At 35.8% G+C, this 16,480-nt stretch overlaps 1 protein-coding gene across 10 annotated transcripts in view; it reads right to left on the bottom strand.

Moving 5' to 3' along the window:
* Positions 1-16,480, bottom strand: part of ITSN2 (intersectin 2) — a 158,769-nt gene that overhangs the window by 72,674 nt on the left and 69,615 nt on the right. For 9 of the 10 annotated variants that reach the window (XM_067703576.1, XM_067703570.1, XM_067703571.1 and 6 more), the window contains 4 exons: positions 15,630-15,710; positions 5,380-5,516; positions 1,652-1,788; positions 503-600 (listed from right to left, as the gene is read on the bottom strand). In XM_067703576.1, coding sequence (XP_067559677.1) covers positions 503-600; positions 1,652-1,788; positions 5,380-5,516; positions 15,630-15,710 — 453 coding nt within the window. The remainder of the gene's footprint in view (positions 1-502; positions 601-1,651; positions 1,789-5,379; positions 5,517-15,629; positions 15,711-16,480) is intronic. The other variant, XM_067703574.1, reaches the window with a different exon arrangement.

Here is a 16,480-nt window from a genome sequence, read left to right as displayed (position 1 = left end):
CTTATTCATTCATTTTACATCATTTGTGATTATACAATAAAAATCTTTCTGTTCCAAGGAACAAGGGTCTGCATCTAATTAGAGCTACAGAACTTAACTCCTTCAACTCTTTTAATGGTTGCCAGAAAATAACCAGCTCCCCCAAACTTCATTGGTAATTTATTAAAATAACAAAATATCACCTTTTATGACATAAAGCAGTATGGCAGAGTGGAAAGAACACTGGATTTGGAAATCAAAAGACATGTACTTGCACTCCACATTGGCAGTGTGCTGCTGACAGTTACAACTTGTGTTAAGTCTTCCTACCTAGAATATGGCAGTAATAATAACTGTCCTATGCAGCTCTGTGGTATGTCATAAGAACCAAATGAGGTAATGCTTAAGGTATATTTTTAAAATGGTAAATCACTATATAATAGTATACTCAATATTATTATAGAAAGTAATATAGTACATTGCATTCAGCTTATTCATGAGAAAAAAAGATTTTGTTTCCTACCTGTATTATATCCCCAGAATTAAAACTCATTTCGTCATGGTTCCTTGCTTCAAAGCAATATAATGCTCTGTAATTTACCAAAGCACTGGCTGGCTCACCTAAAGAGAAGATAATTGTCATTATCTGCTTCTTTCATATATACACGTCTTTGCTATGACTCAAAAAAGAGCTTGAAAAGAAAAAAACTGAGCATCAAACAGTATCATGAAAATCCATTTAATATAGGCTTGTTAGAATTTAAATATTTTCAATAGTCACAGAATCAATATAAAAACAAACAAGGATATTCGTCTTAAGTAGGAGTCAGTAAAACAAAGAGATGGCTTGCAGGGTGTACCACGCGCATGGATGAAGGAAGGTGGGGTGGTAATTGTCAAGTGGAGGGAGACTAAGTTCCAAGAGGCTTAATTTGATCTGCGAAGGTCAGAATATCACAGGGAAGAAGAGCACAAAAGGGAGGTCACAGACAGAAGGTTAGTCAGTAAACAGGGTTGACTACAGATGTATCAGTACGGTTCTAAAAAAAAAAAACAGTACAAGACTTCACAAGTGTACTTGACAATAGATGAAAAATATTTTACTTTGCTCATTTGTAGAATAAATGCTTTAACTTAGAAAAATTTCAACACATTGTATCATTAATAAGGATTCAAAGGTTTGTGCATTCAGAAGAAATACAATAATATTTAAAGTATTTTAGAAATGCACTCTGGGGTGTATCAAAAACAATGTATATCTTCTGAGAAAATTTCAGTGTGCAAAGACTTAAAACTTTACTGTTGCTTCATTAAAATAAACAGTTTAGTTACACTGGTGGAATAAAATATTTTAAACTATTTACTTCAATTATGAAAACTGTGTCAGGGTTTATGCATTGTTAGTGACGCCTATCTTCTTTTCTTTGTGTCGCTTTAAGATTTCTACCCTCAGTCTGTTTTTTCTTTTTTTTTTTTTCCTCAGTTTGTTTTAATAAACCCACGAACTTCTCATCCAAGTTTAATTTAGGAAAAGGTCTTTTCTGACTCTAGGATTAGCATTCATTTTAATTTTCTTCTTTTTTTGAACCTCATCAGAGTCTACTTTTTTCTTTTCGCTTTTGTTGCTCTGTTTCAGAAAAATCAAATCAATTATTTTCATCCTTATCCTTACTTTGTTTCTCCTCAGCTTTCCACTCCACTTCTTGAACTTTTTCTTGTGTTTTTTCTTCTTGGAGTCGCTTTTGTTTTTCTTCTTCCTCCTTTCTAAGATTTTCTTTCCATAAGTTTTCTTTTCCTTGTTTTGCTTTCCTTTACATGAAAGAAAAAGAGTTTGCATAATGTCCTAAATTTTTTTTATGCAAAATAAAAATGTAATAGAAGATCTTGTTCCTGACAAACTAAAGAAAAATTACACATTTCTTATATGTTTAAATATAATCTTAGGGACTTCTCTGGTGGTGCAGTGGTTGAGAATCTGCCTGCCAATGCAGGGGACACAGGTTCGAGCCCTGGGCCAGGAAGATCCCACATGCAGCGGAGCAACTAAGCCCGTGCGCCACAACTACTGAGCCCATGGGTCACAACTACTGAAGCCGTGCACCCTAGAGCCTGTGCGTCACAACTACTGAGCCCATGCACCACAACTACTGAAACCTGCGTGCTCTAGGGCCCACATGTTGCAACTACTAAGCCCGTGTGCTGCAACTACTGAAGCCCGTGCGCCTACAGCCTGTGCTCCGCAACAAGAGAAGTCATGGCAATGAGAAGCCCGCACACCGCAACAAAGAGTAGCCCCTGCTCGCCGCAACTAGAGAAAGCCCGCGTGCAGCAATGAAGACCCAACACAGCAAAAATAACAAAATTAAAAAAAAATACTATCTTATATAGTTATATATTTATTATATATAGCAAAGACATATTAGTAGGGGGGTGTGGAGAAACCATGGGGGTCAGGGCTGAAGGGGAAAACCAATTAATCAATCAATTAATCAAGAGAGAAACTAAGCACAAGTAGATGAGCTAGGGAGTGTGACTAACAATTTCTCACACTCTCAAATTTCTTCCTGCCAGCCAACCTCCCAAACCCAAGAAAAAAAGTGGAAAAAAACTGTAATGGAACTGTTCAGAAAACGAATCTAAAAATTATATCTAAATTTCCTTCCCTTGTCTCCAGATTCTTCACAAGGACTGCTGTCAAACTCTTATTCCCACTATCCTAGCTAATCCCTGTTTTCAGGATTGAGTCATTGCTGTGAAAATAGGAAATGCTGCTGGACAGATTATCTACTTCTTATATTATCACTTAAAAGTCTTTCATTTGTTAGATTTTAGATAATAAAGCATTTTTCCTCTATAGGTCCATACTTCTGTACATGTTTCTATGACATTTGATATAGCTGCAGCTTGGTTTCTAGCTGGTCAAGATGGTCTAAGATCAGCTTAGTTGTTTTAGTATTAGAATTAATGCTCACTGGAGTTCTTCTTGCATATACTTTTTATGATCTTACTGGAGGCAGAGCAGTCACCACTAATTAGCACCTTCTTCAAGTCTCAGCACACATTATCAGGGGCTATGAAGATGGTGACTGGATGCATCCCTAGGATCTGGGGGCATTTATGCCCCACCAAGGTGAAAGTCTTGGCTTAATTCCATATCTCTATTCCTATAATTCCTGGAGCAATTTGGAAATCCTGGATAATTCCAAAAACTGTACACCCACTCAGTCATGAACCCTTCCTCCTCATCCCCCAAATGTCTTATACTTCATACTCCTGGTTCATTATCCCACAACTAACTTCCTCTCAACCCTTTGCAAATCCTCCTACACCCTCTATCACTTTGCAGAGTGCTTTCTCTAGCACTTTCTGTAACTGACATCCAGCTCTCCTTTGAGAGGCATGCTTCTCTTGCAGTCCTTAAGCAATTCCGACCAATATTCCCTTTCCCAGTTCTCAGTAACTTTCCCTGACACTCTCCCATGCCTAGGATGACCCAACCTACCTTTATTTAAATTCCCATAGCATTATAAACACCACTATCAGAGTACCTGCCACATATTTACTGGGATAAAGACTAGAGAGTTAAGAGAATAAAAAATTAAATTTTGGTAAAGTTTCTATGTGCGTGTTTGTGGATGAGAAACTGGTCCATGGCCAGAAGATGCTTCAGAAGTTGGACAAAGAGGCCACATCTACAATGTGAAAACCTGACTATTACCAATAGCTTGGGACGAGAAGGCAACATACCTGAGCAAATGGCCAAGAAATCAAGATGTAGTACTAAGACCCAGCTCTGGACCAATTCTACATGTTCTGATTTCTTCCCTCTACTAAAGCAGGATAATGTGCGAGGACAATGAATAAAATGAAAATGTGTATTACTAATACGGTCTGTTGGCCTGAAAGGAATTGTGAGCAATGATGGAGAGATATCAAGATACTTGCATATGTAAAGAGAAAATTCTTACTAGCACATGACAGTCTCCATCTCTGTCAATCAAGAAGATTATTTACTACTAATGAATGAATGAATAAAAGTTGTTTTATTTGAGGATGCTCTTCAGAAGACTTAAAATAATATTTGTGGAACATTCTGAATGTGACTAATTTATTTTGATTTTGATGATTTATTTTCATGTCTGTCAATTTCTTTGACAACTACTCATTTTACTTTTTAGAAATGGACTTCTTATATCTAAGGGAGAGCCCAAAATGAATAAATTCAAATAGAAGAAAAAAAAAAGAAAACTCTAACACAGGGACTGCACTGCACAGTTCCCTTGTGCAATGTTAAGTGGCACAAGTTAGGTGGCAAATAAAAGCCTTAATTTGAACTTTACTGTCTCCACGTCTATATTATTCTGGGATCTCTTGTTAGGGAATCACAAAAGTAGGGGTCTTAGAATAAAGAATATTATAGCTATTTGTTTAGCTGTCTGACTCTCCTACTAGAATTATGAGAAATCTAGGGGCAAGGAGTAACCCAGAGACTACCTGTATCGCAGTCAACAGTGACCACTCAGTAAAAATGTGTTTAAGTGGTTATTCTAAAGCCATTAAGAAAAGAGGCCTGCTATATGGTAATGTGTCTTTCTTGCCTTCCCAGTAACTATTAGCTCTTTCATAGACATTATTGTCTACTCTTCTCCAGGGCAAAGAAATGTTGGTTTATTGATATTTGTTCACTAATTATAATAATCTCTGACACTAGAGAACTTGGGAGAAACATAGGAACATATTAGAAATAGAATCTTACCGATAGAAAAAAAAATCATGCGAAGTCTCTAAATGAATGGTTCTAAGCTTCAGATACCACAACTGTCTCACTTTTCCTTGCTATAAATGTAGGCAGTTGATATAGCTCAGATATATACAAAGAAGCCTGCATCAACATGGCATTTCTACACTCAGTATTACACTCTATAAAATTAAGTACTTGGTTTTCATGATTTTTCAGGAAACGGTCATGGATTTATTATTGAGAGAGAGAAATAATGAGTGCTTATTACCTGCAAAACATTATACTTGGTTCTTTAGTTTTATTTAATTCTGAGTTACTTATGAGGTATGCATTAATGCTTCTATTTTTCAGATGGAAAAACTGAGGTTCCAAAAGGTAAAGTGACTTAACCAAGATCATCCAGATAGTAAGTGGTAGATCAAGAATTCTAAATCAGGTCTGACTCAAAAGTCTGTATTTTTCACTAATGGAACATAAAATTGGTTACTGTAAACTCAGTCCACAAAAGAAGGACTGAACTTCTAAAATTTAGTATCTAATTAGCATCTTAGGATAATCATTTTATTCCCCTTAATTTTTCATAGTCAAACTAAAAATATGGGCAACAAAATTAGAATTCTAATAGCAATATAGTATAATAAATTTATCAACTATATTACCTTGTAGCCTCGTCTTCTAGTTTCTTTTTCTGTATTAGCTCTAATCGTTTTCTTTCAATTTCCCTCAGCTTGTCACGTTTGATCTTATAAAGTTGTTCAAGGGCTAACTGCTGTGTATTGTAGCTTTCTCTCAGTTCCTAAGGAGAAAATAAGAAGTTAACGTGGCATTGATTTAAATACTTTTGTCTTATGCAAAAATGTGGCAACTGCATTAAAAGATAAAAATCATAAAGCAAGTTTAACTAAAGTAAAAAGATTAAAAGTCTTAAAAAATCCAGATGATTGAAAAATTCTTGAAAACATTAAGTATTTAAGGTATGTGGCCAATGAGGACAAATGCATGTTAAAATCATCTGCTTTTATATTAATTCATTTCTAAGGAACACAGAATCTTTCACAAGCTAATTCTTTGATTTGGTACTTCCTTTTCAATAAAAAAGCAATCTATTAAAAATACAGGGAAACAATTTTCTTATTCTAACATTTGAAGAGGAATTTTGCTCAGTCATATTTTTGACACATGTAGTTTAACCAAGTTACCCATAACTTTTACCCAGTAAAATAGTGAACTAAACACAGAAGCAATTATTCAATAATTTAATAATTATTCAATATTTATTTAATTTAAATAATAATATATTAAATAATTTAATAACTAAAAATGGAAAAGATAATGTCTACCTAAAACCATGACTAGAATGGGCCAAAATAATGAAAAATATTCCAAACAGGGATTAAAATAAACAATTGTTTATTGAGCATCTAGCTCACTGCAAAGTGCTATAAAGATTCACAGCGATCCAATCCAAGGCCGTCTTGACTCCCAAGTCCATAGTCCTTGTCTTCAAAGAGTTCAGTCTCAAAGTAAAGTGCCAAAATATGGGATATAGGTAAGTGTCTTCGCAGAAACTTGTGACTATCTGTTCAGCATTTCCTTTCCCTCTTCTGCTAACTGCACTCTTCCTCCTTTTGGGAAGCTGATTTACCCCCCAATCCCACCCTTCTATGTGGTTTTGATGAGTCTGTCAGATTCAGTGCTCCTAACTCCCACCCAAGTGTGGTCACTGGATCTAAAACAATCACAGCACCTCACCTCCCTGGCAAGAATGACTGGTTCAAAGGATGTGCACATGATCCAGGCTGGGCCACAAGCCCTTCCCAGGATTCAGATATATTGAAGAGGGCAGAAAGAAGTCTTTCCTTCACTAAACTCATTAAAATGGGATAAGGTAAACCTGGAGCTGCCCCACTTCCTAGTGAGGCCATCAGGGGTAGGAATGAAGTCAAAACAGGAAAGAGAGAAGCAAAGATTAGAGATAGAGTTGGAGAGAGAGGGAGTGCTGGGGGAACCAAATCTCCAACTTCATTCCTGTGTCTAGGAACTGCCCCATCTACTGATTCAGTCAATGGTCTTAGTACTCTTGCAATAACCACTCTTTTCAGCTTAACTATTTTGAACTAAATTTCTTTTACTTGGAATCTATAGAATCCTGAACAAGGGAGTAGAAAAAGCCTGGGATAAGGAAGAGGAAAAAAACCCAAAAAACTCCCACAAAAACCTAAAGTAAACAAAAGAGACTTCATGGCAAAGGTGGGAGCTTCAACAACATTTAGATAGAATTTTTTGGTAAAAGATGTCTTGGGGCATCTATCTACACACAAAAACAAAACTCCAAACCACAAACAAATGAAAACAACCTAAGCTCTACTTCTTAATATTTTATAGGTGAACCCTTTTAACTCGATTGAAATGGTAGATCTAATCTGAGAAAATGTGGTATCCAGAGACTATGCCCAAAATGTCTAAGATCAAGACTTGCAGCTTAAGACAACAAGAATACAAATACTACATTCATAGCAAAGTTTTCACAGATCTCAGCTTCTGTAGTTCTCTTTGTTGCACCTTTCTCTAAACTCTATTGATGAGACTTCCTGGCGGTCCAGTGGTTAAGATTTCGCCTTCCAATGCAGGGGGTGCAGGTTCGATCCCTGGTCAGGGAGCTAAGATCCCACATGCCTCGCGGCCAAAAAACCAAAACATAAAACAGAAGCAATATTGTAACAAATCAATAAAGACTTTAAAAATGGTCCACATCAAAAAAATCGTTTAAAAAAAAACCAAACAACTCTATTGAAAAGCGGAAGGCTACAATGGTTACAATCTGTGGAGAAGCAGTGTGGTTTAGTGATAAGGGCACATGGAGCACTGGTCTGGAATAAGAACGCCAAGGTCTGAATCAGGCTCTATCTGTGACTAGCTGAGTAATCTTAGGAAAGTTACTTAACAGTCTCCTCATCGTAAAATGGGGTTAATTATAGTACATGCCTCATAACACTGCTATGAGGACTGAATGGGTTAATACACATAAAGTGCTTACAATAGGGCAGGGCACATAGTAAGTCCTCAGTAAATATTAGCTATATTATTGGCTGAAGTCATAAATAGAATTATAAGTTTAAAAGGAGAGTGAAGAGGAGTCAAATTAATGTCTGATCTTAATATGGCTCTAAGGTTAGCCCTCTAACTTGTCCTTTAAAATACTGTTCCAAGTCTTCCTTCATTAGCCCATTCCTCCAGTGTGTGAATTAACGAGCTTCCTTGTGCTCCCCAAGACGTTCTGTGCATTCCCCTATCACAGGCAGCGTCTTCTGACTGTATGACTGTCTCCACTGGAGTGAGTTTCTGGACAACAGGACTGTCTTTCATCAAGGTATCCCCACCCAACAGAGAGCCTGGTACAGTGTAGTTATTTAATTAGTATTTACTGGATGAATGAAAATACATAAACCATAGTCTATGCATATTAATACGATTTGAAGAGCACCACAGGGCTTCTCAAAAACATTTCCTCTGCCTGACTTACAATGATCCTAGAAATTCTTATCATTAGACTCACTCCTCTGAGTTAAGTCCTGCTTCCAGGAGGTCCTGGTTAAATCTATCAGTTAACTATCACTTTGCTGTACAGCAGAAATTAACACAACACTGTAAATGAACTATACTTCAAATAAAAAAAAACTATCAGTTAACTGAAAAGAAGTAAACAATCTGCACTTAACGAAAAGAACTGTACTCCGTCTTAACGGAATAACAGATCATTCTTTTCAGGTTAAGGAAGTTCTCTTCCATTCCTAATATGCTAATAACTTTTTCATTTTTTCATCATGAATAGATGTTAAATTTTATCAAATACCTTTTCTGCATTTAGTGAGATAAGCATACTATTTTTCTCCTTTAATCTGTTTATATGGCAAATTACAGTCAACAGTTTTACATGTCAAATCATCTTTGCATGGCTAAGATAAATCCAACTTGGTCATAATGGAGTATCCTTCTTATAAATTTCCACATTCAACTTTGCAATATTCTTTAGAATTTTTGCCTCTATGCTAAATTGGTCTATAATGATCCTTTCTCATACTATTCTTATCAAATTTTGAGGTTTATGATAGTTTCATACAATAAGTTGGGAATATTCCCTCTTCTACATTTTGAAACAGATGTATAAGACTGGAGTTATTTATTCCTTCAGTAAAATTCTAGGTCTGGATTCTCTTTTAGGGAAGATTTTAAACTATGGAATTAAAATATTTTGTGACAATAGAGCTACATAAATATTTTATTTTTCTTGAGCCAGTTTCAGCAAATTCTGATTTGTTCATTTCACCTACGTTTTCATATTTATGTGCAAAATTTTTCATAATAGTCCCTTCTCTTTTATTGTTTGCAATGTATTTAGTTATAGCTCTTTTTCACTCCTTTATTTTTATTTTGTCTTTAAATTAAGTCTTGCCAAAGGTTTGATAATTTTATTAATCTATAAAGAGAGTCAAATTTTGGCTTTCTTGATTCTCTGTATTAAATATCTGTGTTCTGTTTCACTAATTTCCTTCTACTTTTTTCCCTTTATTACGCTAGTCTTTTTCTAGCTTCTTAAGTTGAACACTTAGCTTATAAATTTTCATCTTTTTAACAAAAATATAACCATTTAAGGTCAAATCCTGACTCTCTGGGTTGAATTTCTGCTTGCTACCTCTGTGCAACTTAATTTACTCCTATGTGAAATGTGAACAAATAATAGGACCTACCTCAACGGGTTAATATTAAGGATTAAATAAATTAATATAAGTAAAACATTTAGAACAGTGCCAGTCACAGATAAAGCCTTTAATAAATCCTATTATTAGTATATCTTATGAATTAGAAAATAGTTATTGACTCCTGATATGGAATATGGGGAATCTGCTCATTTACACTATCCCCCATCTCCTCTCCATCTTCCAGTGTTTGTTATAATTTAAAAATATACTTATTCTACTATTTCATTTTCATAAACATTTGACATTTTGCAACGTAATTTTTCTCCAAGTTTTTATTTTGAAAACTTTCAGATCTACAAAAAATTTGACTAAGTTGAAGACGCTGATGCTTTCACCCCTAGAACGTCATCATTATTCTATGTAACTACGGTGTCAATGTCAGTACCAAACTAAAGAAATTTAATAGTGACATAATAATCTTAATACAGAATTCATATTCAAAAGATGTTCCCTCCCAATAGTGTAAATATTGTCCTTAATAACAGCCTTTTTTTGGCTCCATAATCCAATCAAGGACCATACACTTCATTTCATCATTGTAAGAAGATTTCCTCCATCTTTTATGAGATTCACATTTTTAGAGTGTGGGTTAGTCAGCTATTTTACAGACCAAACCACAATTTGAGTTTGTCTGATTATTTCCTTACACTTACACAGATGAAATATTTTTGGCAAAATAGTATAGAAGTGATGTGTCTTAAAAAAAAAAAAAAAGAAGTGATGTGTCTTTTTCAGCACATCATATCAGGAGACACATAATGTCAGCTTCTGCCATTTGGGTAATGTTAAATTTGACTGCTTGGTTGAGGATGGTTTACCAGTTTCTGGCCTGAGTATTTTCTTTGCTCTTCATTGCCATTTCTAGATGATTATTTCTTCTTACTCTTACAAACTCCATCTTTTTCTGAGGCTCAGAATAACATCCAGCAGTACCACCCTCCCATTCCTCTTTATTGTCATCTATGGATCACCTGGTCACTGATCCTCATTCATTCATTTTCATTATTCTTCCAGTCTTTGACATCAATGTAGATGACCCCATCAAAACCTCAACTCAGACTGATCTCCTCAAACACGGGGAGGGGGAAGTGTAAGCTGGGACGAAGTGAGAGAGTGGCATGGACATATATACACTACCAAATGTAAAACAGACAGCTAGTGGGAAGCAGCCGCATGGCACAGGGAGATCCGCTTGGTGCTTTGTGTCCACCAAGAGGGGTGGGATAGGGAGGGTGGGAGGGAGACGCAAGACGGAGAAGAAATGGGGATATATGTATAGCTGATTCATGTTGTTATACAGCAGAAACTAACACATCATTGTAAAGCAATTATACTCCAATAAAGATGTTAAAAAAAAAAAAAAAAAGAAAGGTAGGGATTGAAATAGTAACCTGGGAAATGTCAGTCAAGTAACAACTAAGAGCATGTGGTTTATCTGATGCTGAGTTGAAAACTGTAAGAACTGGTGTCCAGGGTGCTGACAGGACTTGGGCAGCTCTGCTAAGTCATTCTAAGTGACCAGAAACTATGAATTCAAAAGCATTCTCAATGTTCATTCTTGGGGCTAAACATATGTATTTCAGCACCCTGGAGGAAAATTTTCCAAGTGAATATTATACAGATAAGAAGGCTTAATTATCCCTTGGCACTGTTCCTTTCCTGCCTCAGAATTATTGAAAAAAATACTGAAAAACACAAATAGGATTTATGCAAATGTAAGTATTTGACAACAGATCTTCTGTATAGATAGTTTTATAAAACATAATTATAAAAAAGTGTATATGGTTTAAGAAGGTTATAAAGTTTAAGAGCATCATAGTAGGAGGATTATAACTTTCTATTGTGATAAAATCCATGGACAAACACATGAAAGAATGCTCAACATCACTAACCATTAGAGAAATGCAAATCAAAACTACAATGAGATATCATCTCACACCAGTCAGAATGGCCATCATCAAAAAATCTACAAACAAATGCTGGAGAGGGTGTGGAGAAAAGGGAACCCTCTTGCACTGTTGGTGGGAATGTAAATTGATACAGCCACTGTGGAGAACAGTATGGAGGTTCCTTAACTACCATATGACCCAGCAATCCCACTACTGGGCATATACCCTGAGAAAACCATAATTCAAAAAGAGTCATGTACCATAATGTTCACTGCAGCTCTACTTACAATAGCCCGGAGATGGAAACAACCTAAGTGTCCATCATCGGATGAATGGATAAAGAAGATGTGGCACATATATACAATGGAATATTACTCAGCCATAAAAAGAAACGAAATTGAGCTATTTGTAATGAGGTGGGTAGACCTAGAGTCTGTCATACAGAGTGAAGTAAGTCAGAAAGAGAGAGACAAATAGCGTATGCTAACACATATATATGGAATTTAAGAAAAAAAAATGTCATGAAGAAGCTAGGGGTAAAACAAGAATAAAGACACAGACCCACTAGAGAATGGACTTGAGGATATGGGGAGGAGGAAGGGTAAACTGTGACAAAGCGAGAGAGTGGCATGGACATATATACACTACCAAACGTAAGGTAGATAGCTAGTGGGAAGCAGCCGCATAGCACAGGGAGATCAGCTCGGTGCTTTGTGACCGCCTGGAGGGGTGGGATAGGGAGGGTGGGAGGGAGGGAGATGCAAGAGGGAAGAGATATGGGGACATATGTATATATATAATTGATTCATTTTGTTGTAAAGCAGAAACTAACACACCATTGTAAAGCAATTATACTCCAATAAAGATGTTAAAAAAAATAAATAAATAAAATAAAATCCATCGAAAATAAAACTTCTCATTTTAACTAAAAAAAGTAAAAACAAAACAACTGATCTCCTCAACAATGATTTTTTTGACTCCATTTAATCCCTCATTTGCATTATTATACCCTGAATCTTGTCATCATCACAAAGAGAACTACCACTGATCAGTATCCCATTTTCCAAACTTAAGTTCTTATCCTTCAAGCTTTTCTTATATATGGTACATCCATTTCAACAGGTTTCCAACCTCACTGAGACCTCCATTCTGTTGATCCCATCATCCTCTCTTCATATCCCTTCATGTCCAGTACCTATTTCAGAGTTCATGTTTATCACAGTTACTGTGTTAAGATCTGTAGTTCCCTTGTTCCTCCCTATCTGCCCATGTCTATTAAAACCTCAAACCCGTATGAATCTATTAACCTATGTCATCATCCTTTTCCATGCTTACACATAAACAGCTGAACTTTTGGTGGGGAAAAAAAAAAGACACAATTAGGCCTGCTGTTTTCAATTTAAATTTATGAACTCCAACTTCAAATAGGCATTCAACATTGCTCAGGACACCTACTGTTTTCCTCTACTAAGCTTGCACTCCCCACCCCCACTAAGATGTGTATTTCATGCCTACTTTTCACTCCTGAAATTTCCCAATCTTCCATTCATTCTTTTCACTACCAGCCAATAATCTTGCCTCATTAAGCCAGACTGGAATTCCCTCATCTTTCCATCTCAAAAGCAATAAAACTTCCTACATCTGCATCCATCTCCTTCTAGTCTAGTTTGAGTTATTCCATGTCCTCAACCACCCATGAAGACTCTTTGTAATGATCTAACTTGCTTCTGATTTTAGGTTTTGAAGCTATCAACTTCCTACTCTCTACCAACAAATTTAGCCGACTTCACACCTATCTTATCCCCATATGTTACACTGGAAGTATTCTTTTTCTCTCGTCCTTCAATCTATGCTCCAGATTATATCTTAGTCTGCTTCCTTGGGACTTTGCTCCATCAATTATCACTACTTTATATGGTCAATCTCAATCTCTCACTTTCCTCCTCCTTCCCTTCCTCTCTCTTCTACTTTAAGTCTTGTCTTTCTTTTCTTTCTTCCTTTTTTTGAATTTAAAAAATAGCCTTTACTTAAAAGAATAAATTACATGGAATCAGAAGTTTTCCTAAAACCTGTGATACATGGTTTTCTGCTGTTTTTTGACTAATTTCTTTCTACTTTTTTTCTCATAAACTCTATATACCAATACTAACTCTAAATGCTGTATATTTTCTGACTGAGAACATTCAAAACCATTCATTCATTCAACAAGTGTGTATTGCCATACATGATGTTCCATGCACTGTTCTAGGTGCTGGGAATTCAGCAACGAAATATTTGGCTTGAGCCTGGCAATCATCTTTAAGACACTGAGATGGATAAGGTTAGTTACCTAAAAAGCTTAATTTTCTCCATTTCCATTCTCCGGTCCTAACAGAAACTATCCATTCCTCATGTATCCATAAGCTGCACAAAAAGGTGATACCACTTTCAAGGGTGGTCCTAATTATTCTTTTATTTTTCAACTTTATTAAAGTATAATTGGTAAATAAAAACTGTATATATTTAAGGTATACAATTTGCTGCTTCAATACACATATACACTGTGAAATGATCACCATAATCAAGCTAATTAACATATTCATTTCCTCATATAGTTACCATTCCCTCCTCCCCCCCTTCTTCTCTCCCCCCCCTTTCTTTCCTCCCTCCCTCCCTCCCTTCCTCTCTCTCTTTCTTTCTGTGGGAGAATGTTTAAGATATATACTCTTAACAATACTGTATTGTATAGTTGAAATTTTCTAATTATAGTCACCATGCTGTGCAGTGGGTTTCACAACTTATCCATCTTACATAACTGAAACTTTGTATCCTTTGTCATCTTTCTTAAACAAACAAAGTTTTCCTCATGCTCTCTTTTCACTCTCCTAAAGAGTTGTTTACACGCACTCCACCCCTCCTCAGCTCCCATTCATTCCTGATCTGCCGCAATCCAGCCTCTGCTGGTCACTCAACTGAGATGGCACTTTCAGAAAGGTCTTCAAAGGTCTCCTTGTTGACAATTCAATGGATACTTTTCAGTACTAAGTTAACTGACTGCTCTGTATCATTTCCAATGACTACAGAAAGCCTCTTTTCTTGCTTTCTGTAACAACAGTCGGTCTCCTGACCACTCTGACAGTATAGGTTTCATTCCCTTTTACATTCCTAAATTGCCTCTGATGAAACCTCAACAAGCAGTGAAAGGTTGGAAGGCAGGAAGCAGAAGGAAGAAAGGAAAACAAGAGACAAGAATAATCTGCTAGCCTGTGGAGAATCAAATGCTAACTCGAAGAATCAGACTTCGGTGTGTGAGTACAGTCCACAAATATCATCAAACTGCACTGTATACGTGAAGAAACACTTAGGTTTACATTTCTGTGTGATCTGCAGCAAAAGTTCTAAGACCAGATAATCTGGCCATTCATGCTATAAAGGAAAGGATGATACCATCTTTCCAACTGCCCTACCTTTGCTTAGGTAACAAATGAGCTCTACTTATGTTCTCGTCTTCATTGTGTATATATATGTAATTGCCCCATTGCCATCCATTTTAGTACTGAGTAGAATACAGTCAAAGATCTACTAGGGTCAGCAAGTGGTAAATATAAAGCAACTTTCTTTAAACTAAATTAAAATAGGAATTCACTGAATGTTTTAAATATTCTTTGTGCTATCTATACATGACAAAGTGAACTACTTGTTTATAAATATGATTTAAACATTTTTATCTGTGGTGCAAGGGTATCTAAATATGAGGCCTGATAACTAGACAAAACTAAAGCTGCACCTGCATTATTGGTTCTTTAAGATTTTTCTTAAAGAAAAATCTTATAGCAGTATTAGGAAGCAGCCTGATATATACGTGACATAACCTTGCACTAGATTTCAGAAGGTGTAAGTTTTATTTTAAACAATAATTTCAGTGATATGGGTAAATAATTTAATCTCACATTCCCTTAGTTTCCCTTTTAATTGAATGAGTAATCATCCCATCAGTTAGCCCAACTCACAGGGATGTTGTACGGGAACCAGGAAATATTTCTCAGAGTCCTGGGCTCCTCATGAGAAAGGTTACTCTGGGCAACCCTAGTGATTCCTAGCATTAGACTCAAACAGGCAGTGAGACAGCAGAAGGATATTTAAGCAAGCAGAAAGAAAAATGTTTATACTGTATATGTTATTTCAAACAAGGATATTTAGATAAATGCAAAGAATAGTCTAGTTTTTTAAAAAAAACAGTAAAGTAACTCAAAGAAAAGGAGCTAGATATTAGAAAATAACCTTAAGTAAGAGGAAGAGGTTGTTGAGACAGCTTAGCAGAGACAAAAGGCACTGAAGAACAGAGTCATCCATATTCCCACACTGTAAGATAAGGCAGATAAAAAGCCAATTAAACTATGTACAGATTTTAAAAAAATAATGTAGGGAAGATAACTTGGCTGGTTTGTCTGTCCATCAAAGACAAATTATTTGGTTTTCTTTAAATTTTTTTTCTACAGAATATATGCTTGGGTAGAATGTATTATTTACATTATTCACCTCAAACTTCCCTTTCTTAACTGAAGCCACCATGGTTTCTTTTACCATTCTGTTTACTCTATGGTTGGTGTAACATTACTCTAAATAAGTCAGCAAAATGAAAGTCACATGAAGAGACAGAGAGCTGCCTGAAAAGCTCTGTAATACATTATGCTCTAAAAACTTCACGCTTCATTAGCAAGGGAGTAACTGAAACTAGTCCCAAATTTTAATCATATGCCATTACTCTGGTTGCTAGCTTTTAATATTTTCTTTTACGGGCATGGCTTCAGTATACAACTAACACTGAACAGAATGATAAGCATATGGTATACGTTTTGGACATCTGCTCTGCCACTGCAGCAAATAATGGATCATGAATCTACTTTTCATGCAAAATTTTTAGTGCCAAATTATGCTTTGGATTTCATTGGTTATGGCATTATTTCACAAAGGTTAATTAAATTGTAAAAAAAAAAAGAATTTAGTGTGTTAAAAGAGCCTCTACAACCTGGACTATTTAAAATTTTCCATATTTCCCATTTTCAAATTTGCCTAAGATCATTCTGGCTGAGATTTAATACTGACAAATCTTATCTAATCTAATCCTAATA

Source organism: Pseudorca crassidens, chromosome 14 (assembly GCF_039906515.1).
Source record: "Pseudorca crassidens isolate mPseCra1 chromosome 14, mPseCra1.hap1, whole genome shotgun sequence".
Lineage (NCBI taxonomy): Eukaryota > Metazoa > Chordata > Mammalia > Artiodactyla > Delphinidae > Pseudorca > Pseudorca crassidens.
Note: the sequence above shows the minus strand (reverse complement) of the source record. Positions and strands in the feature narration are given on the sequence as shown.